At 40.6% G+C, this 24,045-nt stretch overlaps 1 protein-coding gene across 1 annotated transcript; it reads left to right on the forward strand.

Annotated features, from left to right (window-relative positions):
* Positions 1–984: 984 nt before the first annotated feature.
* On the forward strand, positions 985–23,323 carry LOC107544724 (cyclin-Y-like protein 1). The gene is made up of 7 exons (XM_087821434.1): positions 985–1,283; positions 4,242–4,277; positions 6,827–6,878; positions 7,721–7,840; positions 11,146–11,312; positions 21,896–22,058; positions 23,213–23,323. Exons 1-7 carry the CDS (start codon positions 1,153–1,155, stop codon positions 23,321–23,323), a joined length of 780 nt encoding a protein of 259 aa, XP_087677560.1. The 5' UTR covers positions 985–1,152.
* Positions 23,324–24,045: the final 722 nt, after the last annotated feature.

The raw sequence follows: 24,045 nt of genomic DNA on the forward strand, positions 1-24,045 counted from the left end.
AGTAGACTGTAAGTTGTTGATTTACTAAATGAACCCCATGGAGCTTTGAGCCCATGCCAAATTAAAAATTTTCAATGTTTTAGCACGAATATTTTCAAATACAAACAATATACATTTATAGTAGAAAAAAATTTTAGCTGGAGGAAAATGTGAGCAAATATCACCTAAAGTTTTACCAACTAGTCTATATTTTGGTACATTTTCTCCCTCTTCTTTTTATCCCCCTGTAGATAGGTTTTTGGTCATAATTGACTTTTTAAAGGTGTTTTATATGCCATATTACACTTGTATAGCAGTGCTCTTAAAAGATGACCTTCCACTTAGAATAAAAGTATTCAAATGAGTTTTCACATTTTATGCTGTATTTGTCTTTTTGAGATCCGAAAAGTAAATTACAGATTAACTACATAGCTTAAGAAACATCAGAGTTTTAAGTATAGTTAAAATATTTCTACTTTGAGCCCGGCATGGCATGGCTCAGGGGTACGGCGTCCATCTAGGATCCAGGCTATCATGATTCGATTCCTGATCAGGGCACATGAAATCAATAGAGATATATTTTAAAAAATATATATATATATATTATTTATATATATTTCTAGCTTGAAAAAATTTATTCCTCCAAAGAGTGATTCTTTTCAAATTATGCCCTCTGGAACTTTTGGCTAATGAGGAATAAGTGGCTTTGAAGTAAGACATCTGAAACTGGCAAAATTGTGTTTTAGATAATATAAAGATATTTCTGATTATTGGCTAGTGGCAGTTTTTAAATGCTCTGCATTTTAAAAGATATCAGCTAGGTGTTCTCCCTGTCCTGTCTTTGTGTATTTGTGGGAGATCCTGATGGGAAAGTGTGACCGCATGCTGAAAGCTGCTTTATAATAATATGAGAAAGGAAGGCTCATCTGAATTAGTTTATAAAAATACAGCAGCACCGATACAGTAGGCATTAGGCAGAGATGAACAGAGTCGGAGCGACAGGCCAGGTTTGTCACCAGGGTAGAACGCTTTTGTTCCTGGCGATGGGGACCTCGCCCCAGGGTGACCTTTCCTGCCCTAGCATATCACAGGTCAGGCTGTTTACACCCCCTGAGCTTTCATGTTTGATATTTTAACAAAGAAAAAACACTTTTCTAAGTTTAACTTACTGTGATGTTTTCTTCTATTCCCCTTCCCCTTCAGGTATTTCCAGATCACCACAGAGAAAAATATAGCTCATGCTCAACAATATTTTTAGACAACAGCACAATTTGCCAGCCCGAGACGAGAATCAGTGTGCAATGGTGAGTAAAATAGGCTGCCCGGGCTCAGTGACAGACACCTTATGCTACAGGCGTCCTACCCATGTGTGAGCTCATTTGATTGTACTTTTGCATGATCAGGTTAAGAAACTGGTATCAATTATTATTGATTTCAATTTCCATTTTAATCTGAGAACATGGAAGACGGGAAAGCCAGTGAGCAAATATAAATTTCCCCCCAAAAGTATTCATCTTTACCTGAGGAAATACTGTGGCTGAGATATTGTTGAACAAAATGCAAGGCGAGGTGCTTCTCATTGACTCTTTCTAGAGAAAAGTGTTTCTTTATGAGATAAAGGCCTAAAACCACATGTGCTACTCTGGAAGCTGCTCTTGGCAGGAGGACCAGCTCGGCCCCCACTGGCCCAGGGCATCTGCCTTTACACTTAGTTGGATTTGGTCAGATTTCCTCTGTTCTGTTTTTCCTGCACTATTTCTGTATTAGAATTCACTTCTCCTCCCAGGAAAAATGCACCAAACCAGGGTTAAGGAACAACTTCTCAAGGCTGATTTCTTCATGGATAAAATGTGTTCAACTGAGGTTTTAACTTTATAGATGTATTAAATTTAGTTATATATGTATATATAGATATATAAATACACTTCCAAGATACTGTATCTATCCATATATAAGAAAATCAAAGCAGAAAAAAGTTAGATAAGTGAAGTTTTGGAAACGCAGCCACAGTCAGGTCTATACTTAAGCAAACGTAACAGTGTCATGATGCTGCTGAAAATTATTCAGTAAGTTCTGTGAGCCCTACATAGTTTACAATTGCAGATGCACTTTAAAACATGCTAAGATGAAACTTTAAAGCTACTTAAGAGCGAATTAAAATTAAAATAGGACATAGAGCTTCCTGAATTCCATTGGGGTTTTCCAAGGAGCATTATCAGCGTCTCCCTGGGATATGAGAGCTGATTTTCCAGAACAGTTTGGGAAATGCTACCTGAAAATATTAGTAGCCTCATTCCTAATTTTTCAGTCCTAAAAATATAATTTGTTCATAAACTTAATTTTGTTTCTCTTGTACCAGCTTTTTTACTAATTAAATTCTCAGTAACTTCTACTTTATTAAAAACTGGGAGTTCACAATCATAATACTGTAACTTTCTTCTCTCACTTATAACAGTAGTTGAGATCAAATTGTGTTTCATCAAAAATTGAGCCCCAAACCTCTCTAAAGTCCTGAGCTTTGGCACCTATCACATAATCATTTAATCTTTTTGTGCAGCCAGGACACTAAATCCTGGAGTAAGAAAACGACTCCACTCTGGCTGCATTCCATAGGTTCTTTTGAATCCCAGGTTCTGATGTTACAGTATATAATTCAAAAGTAGTTGTAAAGACTAACCTTGCTCAGACAAGTAGGTGTTATGCTTTTTTTCACCAAATTAGTCTAATTTTTGGAAGTACAGTAGGCTTTAATTTCCTCTCATCAGGTTTTGAAAATGGTCAGTACATTTACTATTTGTAAAATAAAGGTTTTCTGAGAAAATTATTAGGAATGGTTTTGAAAAGCTGTTTATTATGGGGCAGTAGCGCATTGTTCCCAATGGGGTGGGTGAGCCTTATTAGAATCACGGATGCAGCTTTTTTCAAAATGTATGTCTCTAAACACACGCAGCCCCTGTCCCCTCCCCCAGCACACTCCCTCTCACAAGCCTTTGATGAGCTGAGGAAGGATGGGGGGCATCATTACATGGAGAAAAGCATCCAGGGTGATCCTGATTTCAACCCTAATCCATGTGTTCACATTGCAGTCACCTGAGAAGCTTTCAAAACAACCCAGAGTCATACCCAGTGCCGGTTAAGTCAGATCATCTCAGGGCGGAGCCAGGCGGTTTTTAAAGCCCCTCTGAGGATCCCAATTACAGCCAAGCTTGGGCAGCACACTGCCTGGTGAGAGGGCAGGAGGGAGAGGCCTGCTGCTCACCATTGCCGGGACCTTGAGCAAGTCAGTTTTCACCTTGGTTACCTTACCTGTAAAATGGGTTGTTGAATTAAATGTCATCACAACTTCCTTGGTTCTTTTCAGCTTATATGCTTCAAATTCTCTGATTTTAAAATCAATTTGAAGATGAAACTGAAGCCCTATAGAAGTACCCATTAGATACTAACAATGTTACAGGCCTTTTAACAAGTGCTCATATTCTATAGACCTAGTTATAAAATTCAATTTTGCTTTCCCTCAGTTATTTTGAGTTTCATTTTAGAAACTGAGAGCAAAGAGGAAAAGCATATAACTTAATCTACAGTACTCCTTTGTTTCATATTACACGGAATCTGTGAATACCTTAGGAATACAGTACCTTACACAGTACCCGAGGACGTACATCTGCTCATTAAGATTGCACTTAAACTAATTTGGAAATAAATGTTATTAATATTACCCTGTATACTGCTATGCTGTGTTGTTGGCACTCCTTGTTTTAGGAGAGTTAGAACTGTTGATTTTGTGGGTTCTTATATATGCCATTAAATTTTCTAACAATTGTGTAAAAGTGATCTTAAATGATTTGGTTTGGCATAGAGAATTTAATTTACCTTTAGGCAAATGATGGAAGATGGGTGGGTGGAAAAACTACTGTATGGCTTAAATTTAAGCATGTGTACAAACAGATCTATCTTGTACAGGATCAAAGATTCTATGAGCAAAGGGCAAATTACAGCAGAGATGTGTAATAACTTCCATACTGAAATAACCAACCAAAACATGTCTTCTAACAGCATATTCCCTAGCATTTTGGTTTTCCTAATTTTGCTCAAAGCCAGAGAACTGCAACAAGGCAAAAAGTGCCCATGAGAAAGAAACTGTTCTGAATGAGGATTTCATGGGCACTGGGCAGCTGGGAAGGTCCTTCCCCACCACAATCCCTTTTAAGACATGTCTTCAGACCTAACATGGACTCTGTTCTTCCATTTTTTTCTCTCCACAGCCTGGTATTAGCAATATATTACCACATCAAGAAAAGGTGAGTTTTAAAACCTGTCTTGTTATTCTAGCTAATAAACTGATAAGATATAAACTTTAGTGTTAGGTAATATATATGGGCATTATTGGAGTAAGCTGTAGAGTGCTTTTATTACATTATTAAAGAGAATTGTTTTTGTCTTAGGACTCAACCCTTAAGCTATTGATCCCAAAGGATATTTGTTTATGTGGGTTATACTGATATTTACTGTATTAGAAATTAGAAATTAAAATTGAGAATTTAGAAGTAACTCCCTTGTATGTTGAACCATGGTTTTTTGTAGCACTGTTGAAATGTTGAGCTAGATAATACTTTTTTCTGGGGGCTGCCTTGTGCGCTGTAGGATGTTTCGCAGCATCCCTGCCTGTCCTCACTAGATGCCAGCAGCACACTCTCCCCGCGCCACACGGGGACAACAGAGCATGTCTCCAGCCAGGGCGGGATGCTTCCTGGGGACAAAACACCCCTGATTGGGAACCGTAGTATGAACATAATATTTTCTAAAGGAGAGTTACTTTGCACAACAAAAACATTGAATGGAAATTGTGTCATTTATTTACATTTTTGCAAGTCTCTTTATGTCTGGTAATAGACATCAGCTGATCTCATGTATACCCTGTCTTCAGTCATTTGTGATTACTTCAGTTACCTTGATAATTTGTTTTGAAGAAACAATGTGAAGACCATGCCTCATGTAAATGTATGGCTAGGAAAGGGAGTATTTTTAAAGCCTTCTGATAATTGTGGATATTCTTTGATACTGTACCCAAAGTCCACAAGTGCTGGTTTCTTAAATTAGTTACAATGGAACTTTATTTTTTAATTTATTTTTAAATACATCTTTATTGATTTCAGAGAGAGGAAAGGAGAGGGAGAGAGAGATAGAAACATCAATGATTAGAGAGTCATTGATTGGCTGTAGCCCACAACCCAGGCATGTGCCCTGACCGGGAATTGAACCCTGATCGCCTGGATCCCAGGTCGATGCTCAACCACTGAGCCACGCCTGGCCGGGCACAATGGAATTTTAAACCATATCTATGAACTTCTAGTAAGGTCTCTATTAAATTAATATCCATTCAGATATCTTGTATGCTGAATGAATCTTTTTATTATAAATAACTTTATGATAATATTATGCATTGGTCATTTGGAAAGTATTGGCTCACATTACTTTATACAGTATTAAAATTCACTGTTGTTAGTTAGCATCATATCACCACCAGTCTTCCCTGAAAGTCCCTTAAGTATTGAAAAGCTGTCAGGCTCACACAAAAAAGGTACAAGTTTTCCCCAGTCTTGATTTTTAGCTTGATAGCTTGAATTGCGTCCTGGTAGCAAATGTACAAGTTGTTTTCCTTGAAGTGACATGCTTACTTTTCAGTTTTGAGAGACTGACAGTTATACTATCAAATAAAGATGTTATTCAATGAAAAAAGTCAGTTGTTCAGCTCACAACTAAGTCACAAGTGCTTTTCCTTAACAACCACTATTCGATATGCAGAAGTGCTTAATGCATACATTCCCCCTGTCAGATATAAATAAGAATCAGCGTTTAATAACACCATCCTTACTGCTTTGTCAAGGATGTTCTCCAGTGAAGCAGAATTTGTTTTTCAACCAGTGGCCGTGAGGAATAGAGTGACTCCTAGCACAGGGCGGTGCCCCTGCCTTGACGCAGGCTCAGAAGCCAGTTTTACTGACTTTTCTTTTATACAGTCATTGCAGTGTCAGTGTAGACGCAGGCAATGCCTTAGGATTTCTCTAAAAACAGTTTTGGCCTCACGTGTCTCCTGAAATTGGTCTAGGGGACCCCAGAGGCCTGCAAAACACATTTGGGGAACCACTGTGTGGAAAATTAAACTTAAAAAAAATAGGACTGTTTTTTCTCGCCAGTGTGGCTCAGTTTGAACATCGCCCCAAGGTGGCAGGTTCCATTCCCAGTCAGGGCACATGCCCAGGTTGTGGGTTCAGTTCCATCAGGCCACGTTCCTGGGTTTCAGGGTCGATCCCCAGTTCGGCGTGTGCAGGAGGCAGCCATTCGGTGTGCTGTTTTTTTCCTCTCAGTCTCTCCCTTCTCTAAAGCCAAAAACTGGTCATTTTTAAATAAAAAGGCAAGTTTTTAACTCAAACTATTTAAAAGAGACAAGAAGAAACACATTAATAATATAGGAAAATAACAAGAGAAGCGAAACTGGGAAACATGAGTCTCGTATTCACACGAATGGCCCGGCTCCTGCTCGGTGACGCGCTCCTGTGTGGCCAGGGCGAGGCAGCAGATCGCGTCTGTCTGGGTGACCAGCGTCGCCTGTCAGGGAGGGTCAGCGCCTGGAGGGGCAGCTCTGGCTGCTCACTGTGGAGGAGATTTCACAGAATTGGATGTGCTGGGTAAAAAGAGGCCAGAAACTTCTTACGGAATCTAAGAATTAGTAGGACTCTGTAGAAGGTTAAGCTTCTCCCTCCACCCCTCTCTCTACTCCCAGCAGATGTGTTACTAAGATATCAACAGTTCCTCGATTTGTTTTTAAAATCCCTTCCTTATTTTATAGAGATGGAAATAGAACCAAGGACATTTTTGATGAAAGACTGCATCCACTGACAGTAAGTATCAGTTGTATTGAGGTGGTATTTTTTCTCATACAATTGTGTTTATTTCATGATGATTTACTTTGAAATTAATCACTAGAAGAAAATTACTCCCTCCAGCTTGACATCAAAATTATCTTCCTTTGGTTTTCTTCCTCACCCCATGTTGTATCTAATTATTTTACAAAGGGAATGTTGTATAGGAAATACGTCAGTAAGAACTGAGCTTCAGCTTTGTACAGGTGGTGAGCTAAGGTGAGTAAACATGCCCCCTCCAGAAAAGTATATTGTTTTAAAAGATAGTTTTCGGTAACATCAAACAATATGAATATTTGTAAATAAACCTAACAGATATGTGAAGATTTCTATGAAGAAAATTAAACAACTATTTAAATTTTGAATTAATTAGAATGACTAAAAAATTTCCAGTTCCCATCTTCTGATGCCCTAGAGCAATATGTGACTGCTGCCTGCTGTTTAGCACGGCACAGCCTTAGGGCCCTGTGGGTACAGGAAACTGGAAACACATTTTCAGAGTTGGTTGCAGAGAGGTAGGACATGGCGATCAATAAGTCTTTTGAGCCTAAAGATATTTTACATTTACATAGAATTCTGTATGGGGAAGGTGGAAAGTAACGTTTCTGAGGTTGTGCCTGCATTTATCTTAAATGAGTGTTTGTATTGAATCACTGTTGTTTTTTTAAGGTCCCATTGTTTATATTTAAAAGACTAAAAGACATGTCACCCAATCAAAATTATTTTCAGAGGCAGGTGGGCACAGGTAGAAGACGACTCTCAGGAAAGCACTTCTTGTTTTTCTTCAGTGGATACTTACATTGCATTTTTCCTCCTTTCAGCAGGAAGCGGTTCCAGAGGAAAACTTTCATCATAATCCTGATCTCGAATCTATTTACAAGTTCATTTCGCCTTTTTTCAGTGCCCTAAAGCTAACAGCTGAATTTTTAATAACAACTTTGGTAAGGATTCTTTCAGAACTTCATTAAGGGAAACCTATCAAAGGAAGTGAAATACACACATTTATGCTTAATAATCATTATGATTTCAAATGTCCTTGCTTTTCTCATCCTGAAAAAATTGATGTCAGAGGCAGCAGGAGAGATTTCCCATTTCTCCCTCCACACCTCAGGAGACATGTGCACATGCAGTGCGCACATGTGCACACCTACAAGGTGTGCTGATGGGGCAGGATGTTGGCAATAACAGAACCTTGTGGGCCCTCAGGCAGTGACCGGTTCAGTGTAGGTGTAAGGTGAGTCCCAGGCTGTATTCCCCAGGCAGTTCTAATGTGTGTCCTGATTGGAAACTAGAGCCCTAAATTCTCTGTTCCTTGGATGATGGGTGTTCACCCATCCTTGCTGTCCTCTCGTGCCTGCCTGTGAAGTTGCCCAGGATTGGCGTGCAGTGGTGTCTGACAAGGCTTTGCTAGTTGCCTGCTAAGCTACAGCTGTGTGAGGACCTTTGTGTCATTCATACAGAATTCCTATGGTCAGATTTTATCATCTGGAATAAGTGGTCCTATTCTAGTGAGAAGTAATGGGATTGTACTAATTCCTGCTCCAGCAAACCTAAAGGGGAAAGCCTACTGCTTGGTCTGGAGGGAAAGATTCCTTAGGTCAGTGCCGCCTCCTTCAGTATTCAGTTCAAACCTTGGAGAGGCAGCCTGTGCTTCTGAATAGAGACCCCTGAATGGGCAATGGGTCAGACGCAGGCCTTTTCCTGGAGCCACCAGCCACTTGGAGTGCTTAGCCCATGCTGGAGAAAGGCAAGAGTGGTGCTCCCATGAGGAGAGCAAGTGATACAGGAGGGAGAGCGTCTGGGTTGGAGGAGGTGACTTCTCTGTAGACGAGTTAAGCTCGATGCACCTGGGAGACAGCAGAGTGGAGGTCTCTAGAAATCACTCGAATACATGGAATTAGAGCATGGATCTGAGCTAGAGGTAGGGATTTAATGTTAGCTGTTCAAATGCAGAGAAAGCATATGAATAAAAAGTGTGTAGAAGATAGAACAGTGACATGAATAGGTATTCAGTGGACATTTATGGAATGAGCAACTTCTTGGCAGCATTTAGCATTTTGACCACACTCTCTCTCTTGAACCTCACTTATCTTGACTTCTTTTTATTATTTTCTCCCTTTGCCACTACTCCAAGCTAGTCCTGGGGCCTTCTCCATTTAGTGTGATAGTCCTTACAGATCTAAGTGCTGCGGATGAAGAGACCTCACTGAACTGGGAAGATGAGGAGCTCTGTCCTTACAGGCAGAGGGGACAAGTGCAAGATTCTGAGACGGGAATGTGTTTTTTGTGTTTTAGGAAAAGTGAGGTATGGCCATTGTGCTTAGTGAGTGGAATGAGGGAAAGAATGCAGGACATGAGGCCATAGAAGGGCAAGTCCTATAGGGCCTAGTAGCTTGCAGGCCATGGGAAGAAGTTACATTTTTATTTGTTTGAACGGAATCCTTTGGCAGATATTGAGCAGGGGAGAGAAGTGCTCTTAGTTAGAGGCCATCCTGGCTACTTTGGGGAGAAGAGACTGTAGCTGGGAGTCCGAGTGGAGGCCAAGAAGTCAGGAGGCAATAACAGTGACACAGGTGAGAAGTGACAAATAGAAGAGATAGCAGTGTGATTTCCAATGACAGGTGGAGATGACAAGAATTGCTAACCGATTGCAGCAGGGTAACTCAATTGGAGGGTTTTGGCTAAACACCTAGACAGGTGACACTGCCCTATATGATGTTAGGGAGTGCTTGGGGAGGGGTATGAAGAGCTCTGGTTTGTATGCCAAAGGCAGCGATGGCCTTAGCAATAGTAGCTTCAGTAGAGTGTCAGTGCCAGGGGCAGACTAAAGTGGGTTGAGGAGAGAATGGGAGATGAGAAGCCTCATCAGGGCATTTACTGTGAACAATGTGAGGAGGCCGTCTCAGGGTTTCAGGGGGTGGGAGGGGAACAACTTCACTGATAGAAGAGTTTCACTGAGAAGAGAAATCTCAATTCCACTGACACAGGGGGGCAAGTGGTATAAATGAATGAATAGTGCCTCATAGCACATCTGTCAGTGAAGGTGATGGGAAGTTGAGAGTTTGCCAACTTTGTGTAAGTGCCTCTGATTACTCCCATAAAGTAGAAAGTTGAACCTTGTAAGGAGGTTCATTCTTAGAATACCTGACAGCGCTGAGTTTTGGGAGATTGGTGTAAACTTTCACTGACAACACATAATGTTCAATAGCCATTTGATTTTGAAAATATAGTTGAGTTTAAGAGCTTTGGAAAATCTGAGCTGTCAATCTGATCACCTCAGACAGTAAACATACTCTTTAAAGTGGGACTTTCTTCTTTTTGTCCGATGGCACACATGCTCTTCTGAAAAGCATCCTTTGAGGTAACAAGTCACCACTTGCCTTTATAGCCTTTATTTAGCTGTTAACTCCACTCTGTTCTTTGTGGAATAGACATCGAATATGTGAAAGAAATCATGAAACCTCACCAGCTACCTGGCAGGTTTAGAGGAGGACCAGGGATAGACGCTGGCAGCTCTGTTACCACCTGAAACCAACAGAATTGACTAAGCTTCTGGTTGTGTGAGACAGAGATGAATTTCATGAAATGATAATGGAGATGTGAAGCTTGGGGGATATAACAGGACTGTTCTTTGTGTGCGTGTGTGTTTCTTTCAAGGACACTAAGTCCAGGAATACTTGACAGCTGCTCGGACCTGCCTCAGGCACTCCTGTCTGTCCTGCCTGCCCTGCTGCACCCACAGCAGCCACTGGGGGGCTCTCTTGATGACCAGGTTTTATCTTCTGCTTGTGCCACAAAAGGAGTAGTTACTGTGTAAAGAAGATACAAATGTGCTCAGTATTTCCAGGGATTTACATATTCAAGTGCTCTGTAAAATCGCCCCATAACTACCAGCCAGGTATGAAGCAGCGCGCATGGCAGGCACTCAGGCATCTGCGCCGGGCCTGGGTGTGCTGCCCTTTACAAGCGGGATGGTAATAACATTCCTTCAGGGAGCCCTTTGCCAAGGTGTCCATTCATTCCTGTGACCGAAAAGTGGGCTGGGAATTCACATGGGCCAAGTAGGCAAGAAAAGTATTTGGTTTGCAGCTGTGACTTGGCCTCTGGCTTTGGCTGGCCAAGCAGCCTCTGTAGAACCTAAGAGTAAAAGGCGTGTCAAAAACAAAAGAAATCTGTGATTCCTAACAATTCTTATCGCAGCACTTAAACTGAACTAGAATCAATGATGAGTGTTCTACTTCTGCAGATTTACTTAGAACGACTTACAGTTTATGCTGAGATCGACATTTGCCCCACGAACTGGAGAAGAATTGTTCTGGGAGCCATTCTTCTTGCTGCCAAGTATTTGAGAGACCGGGCTGTATGGAATTTGCACTTCTGCCAAATCCACCAGGGCATCACACTCAAGGACATGTGAGTTTGCAAGGTTTTGGTGAACTTTCTAACCATTTTCCAATACTTCATTTGCCCCCACAAAGTTTACATATTAAGAGATATTTTTAAAGGTTCCATTGTGCAGAGAACTGAATGAGGCATAAAATTACATTCATTTTTCTGTCCAGGTTTGCTATAATAATTCATATTCCTCACTAATCAGTTGTCCTTCTTGTGTTATTGTGGTAATAATCTCTGTGATAATTTGAAATGTATTTCTCTAGTAGTTATTGGCAAACATTTTACAAGCTCACATCCTAAAAAAACAGTGCTGTAAATATCTTCATGGCTTCAGCAAAAAAAATATTACTAAGAGAAATGTTCCAGATTTTACTGCCAGTTTTCTTCTAGGAGTTTTATGGTTTTGAATCTTACATTTAAGTTAATAATTCATTTTGAGTTTATTCTTGTATATGGTGTAAGAACATGGTCTCGTTTCATTTTTTGGAAGTATCTGTCCAATTTATCCAACACCATTGATTGAGTAGACTATCTTTACTCCATTGACTGATCTCTCCTCCTTTGTCAAATATTAATTGACCATATAGGTGTGGGTTTCTTTCTGGGCTTTCCATTCTGTTCCATCGATCTATAGGTTTGTTTTTATGTTGTTATCATACTGTTTTGATTACTATAGGCTTGTAGGATAGTTTGAAATCAGGTTGCATGATACCTCCAACCTTGTTTGTTTTTCTCTCAATTGCTGTGACTATTCAGCATCTTTTGTGGTTCCGTATAAAATTTTGGATTATTCTACTTCTGTAAAATACACCTTTGGTATCATGGTAGGAATTTCATTGAATCTATAGATTGCTTTGTGTAGTACGGACATTTTAAAGATGTTAATTCTTCCTATCCATGAGCATGGCGTATGCTTCCATTTATTTGTATGTCCTTCCGCTTCTTTCTTCAGTGTCTTGTAATTTTCCAAGTACAGGTCTTTTACATCCTTGGTTACATTTTTTCTTAGGTATGTTTTGATGCAATTATATGTGGGATTGTTTTTTAGTTTGCCTTTCTGATAGTTCATTATTGGTATATAAAAGTACAACTGATTTCTGGATATGTATCTCATGTTGATACTTTACTGAATTCATTTGTCAGTTCTAGTAGTTTTTTGTGGAATCTTTAGGGTTCTCTATACACAGTAACATGTCATCAGCATATAATGACAGTTTTACTTCTTCCTTTCCAATTTGGTTGCCTTTTACTTTTTCTTACTGTCTGATGGCTGTGGCTAGGACTTCCAGTACTATGTTGAATAATAGTGGTGAAGGTGGACATCCCTGTCCTGTTCCTGATCTTAAGGAAATTCTTGCATTTTTTCTTCATTGAGTATGATGTTTGCTATGTGTTTGTCATATGTGGCCTTTATTATGTTGTGATATGTTCCATCTGTTCTTATTTTGCTGAGAGTTTTTCTCAGAAATGTGTTATGGATTTTTTTTCTACATCTCTTGATACGACCATATAGTTTTATCTTTCATTTTGTTCATGTTTATGTGTGTCATGTAAATTGATTTGCGGCTGTTGGACCAACCTTGTATCCCAGGAATAAAGTTTAGTTAATCATCGCGTATGACCTTTTTAATGTATTGCTGAATTCAGTTTGCTAATTTTTGTTGAAGATTTCTGTATCTGTATTCATCAGGGATAGTATAGCATAATTTTCTTTCTTTTTAGTGTATTTATCTGGTTTTGGAATTAGGATAATGTTGGCCTCATGAAATAAGCTTGGGAGTTTGCCATCCTCTTGAATTTTTTGGAATAGTTTGAGAAGGATTGGTGTCAGTTCTTCTTTGAATATCTGGTAAAATTTACCTGTGACATGTCCAGAACTTTCGTTTGTTGGAAGTTTTGTTTTTGTTTTTTAATTCTTACAGTTTCTATTTCATTAGCTGTAATCAGTCTATTCAGATTTTCTGTTTCTTTTTTGTACAGCTTTAGAAGGTTGTATATTTCTACGAATTTATCTATCTCTTCTAGATTATCTAATTTCTTGGAATATATTTGTTCATAATCTTTTCTTATAATCTTTTGTATGTCTTTGGTGTCAGTTGTTCCTACTCTTTCATTTCTGCTTTTATTTATTCGAGTCCTCTTTCTCTTAATGAATCTGGTTAAAGGTTTATCAATCTTGCTTATTTTTTCAAAGAACCAGATCTTGGTTTATTGATCTTTTGTATTATTTTTTAAATTTTTATTTTGTTTATTTCCAGTATGGTCTTATTATTTTCTTCCTACTTCTCAATTGGGCATTGTTTGTTGTTCTTTTTCTCATTCCTTTAGGCATAATATTAGATAATTTATTAGAACGTTTTCTGATTTCTTGAGGAAAACTGGTTTATGAATTTCCATCTTAAGATAGGTTTTGGTGTATTTAATAGATGTTGGGTTGTTGTGTTTTCATTTTCATTTGTCTCAAGGTACCTTTCATTTTCTTTTTTGATCTAATTGTTAACCCATTGATTGTTTAGTTAAATGCTACTTAATTTTTAAAAATCTTCACCTAAGGATATGTTTTCATTGATTTTTAGAGAGAGAGAGGGAGAGAGAAACATTCGTCAGTTTTCTCCCATACGTTCCCACACTGGGGATTGAACCTACAACCAAGGTATGTGTCCTGATAGGGAATCAAACCCTCACCCTTTTGGTGTATGGGACCATACTCCAACCAAATGAGCAACCCAGCCAGTGGAGTTGGATGTTATTCAGCCTCCCTGTGTTTGTGTGTTTTTCAGTTTATTTTGTAATTAACTTATTAACTTTTAGTATTATACACTAAAAGTTAATCAGAGAAGATGCTTGATATGATTTCAGTTTCCATAAATTTTTGAAACTTGTTTTGTGTTCTAACATATGGTTTATTGTAGAAAATATTTTCTGTGCACTTGAAGTATATATTCTGCTTCTTTGAGGATAATTGCTCTGAAAATATCAATTCAATACGTATGGTGTAGTGTGTCATTTAAGATGAGTGTCTCCTTGTTGATTTTCTTTCTGGAAGCTCTATGCGTTTATGTCAATTGGGGTGTTAAAATCTCTTCCTGTGACTGGGTTACTGTGGATTCTCCCTTTATGTCCGTCAAGATCTGCTTTATGTATTTAGGTGCTACTGTGTTTGTGCATAAATGTTTAAAAGGGTTATATCCTCTTGTTGGATTGATCCCTTTATCACAATGTAGTGTCCCTTTTATCTCTTATTATAGCCTTTGTTTTGAAGTCTATTTTGTCAGATATAAGTATTGCTACCCCAGCTTCTTTCCCCATGTGCATGAACTATCTTTTACCATCCATTTACTGTCAGTCTCCATGTTTCTTTCATTCCTAGCTGGGTCTCATGTAGGCAGCATATATATAAGTCTTGTATTCTTGTTTAATCAGCTCCCCTTTGTCTTTTGATTTGAGCATTCAAGTCATTTATATTTAAAGTGATTATTGATGGATATGTTTTTAATACCATTTCATTTCTTATAACTATGTGGTTGTTTTTTCTTTCATATCCGTAAAGAAGATCCTTTTCTTATAATTCTGTTTTGGTATTAATGAACTCCTTTAGCTTTTTCTTGTCTCGGAAGTTCTTTATTTCTTTTTTAATTTTCAATGATAGTCATGGTGGGCAAAGTAATCTTGATTGTAGTCCTCCCTTTTCATCACTTTCAATATGTCCTGCCTGTGCCTCTGGCCTGAAATGTTTGTTGAGAAATCAGTTACCGTGATCACTTCCTAGAGATTAGTGTAGCTGCTGCACAAGGATGACCAGCAAATTTGTGCAGCGTTTCATATTTTTAGACAGTGAAGCATGCAACAGACGATGTATATCAGAGGTAAAGGGTGACTTGGGAAGAGATTAAGCAAAGAACTTAGAGGCATATATGCACAACCTATGGACACTGAAAATAGTGCAATAAAAGCCTGGGGACAGGGTGGGAGTAGGGTGGAAGGGGTCTTAGCGAGGGGAAGGAGACATCCGTATTACTTTCAACAATAAAGAAAATTAAAAGATAAAACCGAAGGCTTTAACAGTAAAAAAAAAAAAAAAAACAACCAGTTACAGTCTTTTGGGAGCTCCCTTTTAGGTAACTAATTGCTTTTCTCTTGCTGCTTTGAAGATTCTCTGTCTTTAATCTTTGCCACTTTAATTATGATTTATCTTGGTGTGGGCCTCTTTGGGCTCATTTTATTTGGGACTTTTTGCACTTCCTGAACTTCTGTGTCTGTTTCCTTCACCAGGTTATGGAAATTTTCCGTCATTATTTCTTCAAATCAGCTCTTAATTACTTGCTCACATGCTCTCTCTTTTTTCCTTCTGGAATCCCTATGATTCTGATATTGTTATACCTCATGTTGTTTCAGATGTCCCTTAAAGTATCCTCATTTTTTACAATTTTGTTTTCTTCTGCCTTTTTTCCAAATCACTGATTTAGTCCTCTGCCTCATCTAACCTATTGTTTATTCTTTGAAGTGTATTCCTCATTTCAGATATTGTATTCTTCTCTTTTGACTGGATTTTTTGTTGTTGTTATTGTCACCTGAGGATATTTTTCCATTACTTTTCAGAGAGAATGGAAAGGAGGGAGGGAGGGAGAAAGGCAGAGAGAGAGAGGATCATCGATGTGAGAGAGACACATCGACTGGTTGCCTCCTGCATGCTCCCAGACTGGGGGCAGAGAGTGAACCAGTAACCCCGGTACATGCTTTTGACTGGGAATCAAGCCCATAACCCTTTGGTCCTCATGGTGATGCTCTAAACACTGGGCAACACTGGCCAGGGCCTGACTATTTCTATTTTATGATTTCTAGGTCCTTTTTCATGTTGTTGAAGTTCTCATTAAGTTTCTTGAGCATCCTTATAACCATTGTTTTGAACTCTGTATCTGGTAGATTGCTTGATTTCATTTTGTGTAATTATTTTTCTGGGGATTTCTTCTGTTCTTTCATTTGAGGCCAGTTTCGTTGTCTCCCCACTTTGACTACCTCTCTGTGTTTGTTTCTGTGTATCAAGTCATTCTGCTATGTCTCTTTGTCTTTGTAGTGTAACCTTTTGTAGTAGGTATCCTGTGGGACTCATGGCACACTCTGTGATCACATTACCTGGTGCTCCAAGAATGTTTCTTGTTTGAGATACATAAGCCCTTCTGTTGTAGTTTAGTCATGATTGCTGTTGGCCCATCTCTGTGTGGGGTTGACCCTCATGTTGGTTGACTGTGAGGATTGACCTTGAGCACAGTGTATGAGCTGATATGCAGAAGTTTACCATGTGAAGCAGAATTCACCTCAGCAGGGTTTTTTCTTCCTGAGATCTCCCTTTGTATGTGCTGTTTATGGAGCTAATTGAGTCCTGCTCTGATGTTGTCTGAAGCTTGCCACTGGGTGTGTTGGTTTTGAGGCCTTTTGGGATTGACTCAGTGCAGGTCAATGTCAGACTCTACCTGTGACTGGCCCTGGGCAATCATCTTGGAGCTATAAAGTGAGTCACAGTTGAGGCTGCCCTTGCTTTGACTGGGAGTGCATGGGAAGGGCCAAGCTGCTCATCAGGGCCACCTCCCACCAACAGTGAGCTTTGGTGCAGGTCAGCAAAAGGCCCCAGGCACTTCGCAATCCACCTTTACCTGCCTCCACTTGTAGGCTGCCTTTTTTTTTTTTTTTTTTTAATATATCTTTATTGATTTCAGAGAGAGGAAAGGAGAGGGAGAAAGAGAGATAGAAACATCAATGATGAGAGAGCCATTGATTGAGGCTACAACCCAGGCATGTGCCCTAACCAGGAATCGAACCCCAATCACCTGGATCCTAGGTCGACGCTCAACCACTGAGCCACGGCCGGCCAGGCTGTAGGCTGCCTTTTAAGCTGGGTCACTGAAAGAGCCTCTGGAAATACCAAGTTAGGTGAGTTAGGTACTCAGTGAGTCATTAGGTAGGGGAAAGTGATGTTTATCAGACTAGTACATATTGAAACTTTGTGCCAGTGCTGAGTCTCAGGCCACTCAAAAAAAAAATTCCCAGGGTACATCAAAGCCAGTTGTCAAATGCTGGGTGCCCACAGACTTTTTTGGTAAAGCGGTTTCTCAGGGAGTCACCTGCTGTCAACCAACAGAGTTTTTCAGGCCCAAACAGACCAAGATTTGGTGATGTGAAGGGATGGTTGTACACCACTTGAAAATGCAAGGGAAAATTGGCCCCTGACTTGAAGCTACACAATTCAGTCTTCCTTGATTTAGCTGAGAGCTCCTGGAGACCCCAAGTCCAGCAGGGCAGGGCTCTTAGGATTCCAGAAGGTGGAACTAGTGGATCTCTTATAGGGGTGAGGTGGCACTTGTGAAGCTCTAAGGAAGGAGGGTGGGGAGAAAAGGCCCCTGAACCAAAGCCACACAACTCCGTTTCTGACACACCCTGAGCCTGCCCAGACCTCTACACCCTCGGCCCAGGTAGCTGAATTTTCTGTCGGATATGAGCTCTGCAGGGTAAGAGGACAGGAATCCAGAGGGTGGGATTATGCTTTCCCTCAGTGTGATATCATAGGAGAAGAGTCCTTAACCCAAGAAAGATGATTTCTGTGGGCAGTGGGGGAGAGGGACTCATCACAGAGATTCTGGAAGCTGTCCCTTAGCTCTCTCCCAGAGCTACACATCCTAGTTTCTTTTCACTAGTCTACACTGAGCCACCCTCCTTTTGTTTGTGCTTAGGGTAAGTGACCATAAACAAGATTTTGTATGCTGGCTCTTTAAGAGGTTGCCTGGGTTTCTATCAGATGGCTATCTCTCCCTGGAAGACAGATCCCTGATTATCTTCATAGCCAGATGTTATGTGGGCTCCTTTGCCTGGCTCTAGTGCTCTGGGCTGGGGAGCTGGGTGTGGGGCTGAGCCCCTGTGCTTTTAAGAGGAGACCTTTGTAGCTGAGATAGCCCTCTGGGTGCTTGGCCAGTGCACGTGGGAGCCGGGGCCAGCCCTTTTCAAGTCTCTGCCCCTCCTACCAAAAGCCTCTTGATGTGGCTTCTTCATAAATCCTTGGTTATAAGACTCCTGTTCAGCTAGTCTTCTATTGGTTATTCGAATTGATGGCTCTATATTTTAGTTGTAATTCCAGTTTGGTCCTGTGAGGAGTGAGGGTAACTTTTACCTACTCTACCACCCTTTTGGATCCCACTCAACATTTTTCTGTTGTCTCCAGTCCATTTTTAAGGGGCATACATCTCGCCTTTGAAATAAATTTTTGGCCACTGTTACGGCCTTAGGGCCTCTAGACTATTGAGGGGGTTATAGCTTAAACCTGAGTCACACATTGTATATTTGCTTTTACTGGTCTTTTTCTCCTTTTATCTGAAAGTTCTGTTGTTAAAGAAACCAGGATAGAAGATTAGCCACATATACAGGTTGCAGATACCTGTGCTCTGTCCTGCTCTTTAATGAGCATTTCACGTGTTTAAAACTAGGTCTGATGATTTAGGAAGTTCCTACCTCTCAGGCAGTTAGAGAAACATCACTGGCCTCTCCCAGTGCTCACCCCACTTGATAATTTTCAGGGGCACTCAGCAACCACAGCAGTGCTTTGTTGGAGGCCATAGGTTACCCATGAGGGTGCTCCTCAGAGCTGGCATGCAGAGATGGGAGTGGAACCCCAAACATCACAAGGAGTTTTGATCTGGCCACATTAACTGCTGTGAAGGCCCTGAGGGTGGTAGGCAGGATGAGCCCAAAAGGTGTTTCCAGCAGACAGAGTGCCTGCTTGACAGTGAAAATGTCTTTGTGTAAAGGGGGTCAAATATCTGGTGATGAAAAAAGATTTGACTTTGGGTGGTCTGCACACAATGCCATATACTGATGATATATCAGAGAACTGTATGCTTGAACCTATATAATTTGATTAACGAGTGTGACCCCAATAAACTTCATAACAATTTTGAAAATGTCTTTGTGCGTCTCTTTAAGAAAATGTGAAAGGACCCTTCTAGATTATATTTAACATCGTAGGAAATTGAGATGATGGTGGGCAGTAGCCAGAATATGTTTCTGTTACCTTTGCTCATTACTCTAGATAAAGACCCTTTCAGAATGACCAAAATGCATATTGAGAACTAAAGTGAGGATGTTTGTGACAAACAGAAGGGGCCAGGGATTATCAGTAGCTGTTAAAGTGGCTTTTGGTAGAAAAGCAGACTTTGATAATTGTGTAAACTGAGTAGTCAGAGTGACCTTGCTGGTAGTGATCTTAGCAAAGGGTATGACAGTAAATAATAAATTTGAAACCAATGGAATTACTTTTGGGGGGGAAGTTGCAGAAGCTAAAGTGACTTTGACACCACTGTCATCAGTCTTCAAACTGGTCCCTGGAGTGATGGATATTTTGTGCTCATGAACACTAGGTCTGCCATGGTGGGAGCTGAAGTTTTCTAAAAACCTGCAACTCAGCTCTTGGGGATCTGGCTCTAGGCCTTTGTGGTCATATTAAATTTGGACATGGGTGTGGTACTGGTTGGAATTAATTTCCATTGAAAGAGCAGTGATACATAACATGCAAGATTATGAAGGATAAAGAAGAAAAATTATGAACTAATACATGAATGGAGTTAAGATTCGTACGGTTCCTTGCTGTGGTGGCTGAGAGCAGACATACAACCAGAACGGTAAAAAAGCTTTGGTGGCTGAGAGTAAACAAACGACCGCAAAGGGCTAGTTATAACATCAGAGAATGTGCAGGGAAATGTGTGAGGTGTCATCGATGTGAGCTTCAGGGGAAATGGCAGCCGTGTGTAGGTACAGGCTAGTTGTAGAGAATGCTTTTTGTGTATAAACAGAGAAACACCAGGAACTATGTTTATAATAGACTGCTTTTGTTTATGATCTTTGGAAATTAGAAGGTACTATAACCATGTTTCATATACGTTGGTATCATCCCCCTGCTGTTGTCTACTATTGGTAGCGATCTCCTTTGAGTCTAAACTGAAAAATTGATGTCTATCAGCTTTTTCTTAAAACTTTCCAACATCTATATGTCTTTTTAGAATGTGATTTTCCTTTGAAAGAATAAGTTAAACTGAGCAGCTGCTACTCAGAAAATTTGCTGTGCCCTAAATGGTCTGCCATCCAGCCATGTAGCCATTGAAAAACTAAAAAACAACAAAGAAAAAACCAGATGCTGCATGATCTGTAGGCATCATGCTTTGCTTCATGATTAATCCCTGTTAACAGACATGGTGACCGTAGGTAGGTGCTATACGTCACAATTAGCATGCAGTTGTGATGAAAATGTAAATGGGACAGTAAAGTGTATCTATTCCTGTCGTAAGTTCTGTTTATCTGATTATCAGAATATTACCTGGTTCACATTTCTATAGACTTATGGCCATATGAACAGGAAATTAATTTTGGAAGTAGGTTGAGTTAGGTTTAAAGTGTAAGAAGTGAGAAAAACCTCATCTCTGCTCATGTTCTGACTGCTCCCCATACAGAAGAACATCAAGCTTTAGTTGACCTATCCAATGGATAAAATATTAAAGCTTTAAAACTAGGAAAGCAAATTATGTTAAAAAAGGTTATCTTACATTTGTTCAGGTATTTATCATTTTACTAAGTAACTCTATCAAGGGATGACCATGAAGTAGTACAATTTACTCTGTTTAACCTCTTGGCAAGTGACAGCACTATGGTCACATAACAAGGGACTGCTCCCAAATTTCGTTTCCTGCTTTATTGAACGCACCTCACCTGGGAATGTCCCCCTGCTGTTCTGGGAAGGGGCAGGGCAGGCTGAACATTTCGGGATCTCATCCCAGCGTGGGGAACACTGTTTGAGTTTGACTCTAGTGCTCGCTCAGAAGCCATATCATAAGGTGGGCTTAGTCCAGCCAAGACATCTATCTGTAATCTTCTGCCTTCCAAAGTTTTAAAAGTGCTTCCAGGTCTGTGATAGTGACAGTTTCTCTCCCCAGTAAGGTTCAGGTGAACAGAAACTTGCATGTGCCCTTTGACATTAGCCCGGTGCACTGGGGGCGGGGAGGGTTCCCCTTTCCCCCTGAGTGTGGCATCTTTGTTTATTTATTTACTAGAGGTGATTCCTTGTTGCCTCAAGACTTGTCCCTCTAAGATAATAGTGGCAGCTCTCAGTGGCCCCATTTGCTGCCATGGCGATGTGCCCGCTCCTGTGTTGGCACATCTCTCCTTTCATGAGCCCCTTCCTGGCACAGGCCTGGTGAGGAAGCCCGCAGGGTCTCAGAGCTGAGAAACAGCCCCGCAGCTCCTGCCGCCCGCACCGCAGCGGGGCCTGTGCGCGGGGAGGAGCGGGAGCCTCCAGCTGCGCCGCCGGGACTCTGGGGAACGAGCCCGGGCCAGCAGCACAGGGCTCAGGGGGACGTCCCCTGCTCCCCCTTGTCCCGACCTCAAAGTGCTGGGGTGCGGAAGGGCCCCCGCCCTGCGCCCTGGGCGCTGTCTGAGCGTTAGCGCAGCAGCGCAGCGGGGCCTCTGCGGTCTCGTAACTAAGTCAGAGCAGCCTCGGGCTGAGCCGGGCCTGCGGGCGCCCGGGACTGACGCGCCCGTGTGGGTTTTGTGTTTTCCTTCTTCCTCAGAAATGAGCTGGAGACGCAGTATTTATTTCTACTCCGGTTTCGTCTGCACGTCTCTGCCAGTGTCTATGCCAAATACTATTTTGACCTTCGGTCCCTAGCAAGTGACCACAAATTGCCTAATGAATTTGCTTGTCTGCGAAAAGAAAGAGCACAGGCCCTGGAGGTAAGGCTGCGGAGTCACAGAGTGGGGTTTCCACCAGACACCAGACACCATCTGTGGGTAACTCAGATTATGTAGGAAAATGAAAAGCTTTTAAAATTAACAGGTTTAAGACTTAACTCTTTTGCATCATATTTCCGGTATCTCTTATGGTTGATAGGAGGAATCCCACATTAGAAGAAAATTATCTTTTCTGTGACCATGATTCAGAATATTTTAAATCAAATTTAATCTTTGATGGTTTTTTTAAACTCTGTTCTTTTTTTCTAATCATACATGAATAATTTCTTACAATTGAATCACTAATCATATCTACAAACATAACCTACTTACCACCTTAACTCACTTTGCAAGTTCATGCCTTTTCTGTATATATCACAGTTCAGTCCCGTGAGTTTGTTAGACAAGCTCACCTGAGGGACCTGTATTAATTGTGGAATGTGTGTTCGAAATACTCGGAGTAGAAAGTACATGGGCTTTTAATGGAAATGGCAAAGTACATGGAACAAAGTCATATTTATGGCTTCTGACTTTTGGTGAGTATACAACAAAATTATTCACAATTGAAATGGACACTCTTAAAATAGACACTTCCTATGGGATTTTGATTGTACTTTAGGAAACAGCGTGTTTCTACCATAATTAACTTGCAAGTGAAACAGTACCTTGTGGTGCTTCAATCATTAGATCTTTCCTACCTTTCAGGAAAGTACAGCAGAAGCCTGCCTCATTTAAATTTGCTTAGAGCAGATAATAACTAATGAAGATTGGATAGAATTTAAATAGCTGAGTAAACACTGATTTTGCCCCCGTGTGTTTATTATATTTAAGGGACCAAGTGCCCAGGCAACAGGTGATAGTGTTGTTAGGAGCCTGTCACGCCTTAGACGCCACTGAGAAAACCCAAACTTTAAAATAAACCCTCCGTCCCCCTTTCCTCTGGCCGTCTAATCACAGCCCCTAAGAGACTCGCCTCAGTGAATTAGCTTAAAGGAGAAGCCCAAGGGCTCGGCAGGGAGCCCGCAGCTGCCCACGGGCAGGAGCCATCACCCGCCTGAGGAAGCGGCATGTGCGGCTCAGCGGTGGTGCTTTCTGTGCTCAGGCTGCAGCCCTGTGATTTCTAACGTGTCTGTGCTCTCTTTGATTCCTGCTCCTAGGCCATTTCCAGATATTGTGAAAACAAAAACCTGTGCAGGGCGGCGGTAAGAAAATCCCGCAGCTGCGATAACTTTAGTGCTGCGCAGCGGGCCAGTGCCATCTTATCTTAAATGAGGAGTGAGGGGCTGGGACATGGTGAGCCCCTCATGTGCCACGAATGGAGAAATGTCACCGCTCCTGCTCAGACCCAGCTAAGTGATTTCCTTTTAGGGGAGAAATGAGGGGAATTAACATGGTCAGCTTCTCATCTACAGTAACAAGGGCTGTGGAAATACAAGGTTCCTCTTCCAGCAAGTTTAGTATTTCCTCTTAAAACAGAAATGAAGATTTTCAACATCATGAGGAACTCTTTTAGCCTAAGCTTAATTCATGACCCTTAGTATTTTTCATTTTCCCTTTGATTATTTTAATTACTAGAGGATATTACATTTCTTTATTTTTGCTTTCAATTTTTGGTGAAAAGGGAAATGTGTCTCTTAAACTTTTTTTAAAGTTCTAGTTTACCACCTACATAACATTGTCTTTTGAGCTTTGATGCTCTCATTTAGAAAGTTTAAAGTACCTATTTCTATATAGTATTGTTTTAAATGTTTTAATATTTACTTTGATATTGGGGGGAGGGCCTTTTTTGACATCAGAAATTTTTAAAATACTTTATGTTGCTTCCTAGATCAAAATGGGCACTTTTTTTTCATTATGTGTTATTTCCTTTCCTCCTTAACTTTTTAGACATTGTTACTGTATAAGAATTATTTTAAAGTAATTTTAATTATGAATTTTAATTTCAGTTTTTCAGACTTTGAAGACTTCACTTTTTTTTAAATTGATGTTA

This window comes from Miniopterus natalensis, chromosome 1, assembly GCF_054644295.1.
Source record: "Miniopterus natalensis isolate mMinNat1 chromosome 1, mMinNat1.hap1, whole genome shotgun sequence".
Lineage (NCBI taxonomy): Eukaryota > Metazoa > Chordata > Mammalia > Chiroptera > Miniopteridae > Miniopterus > Miniopterus natalensis.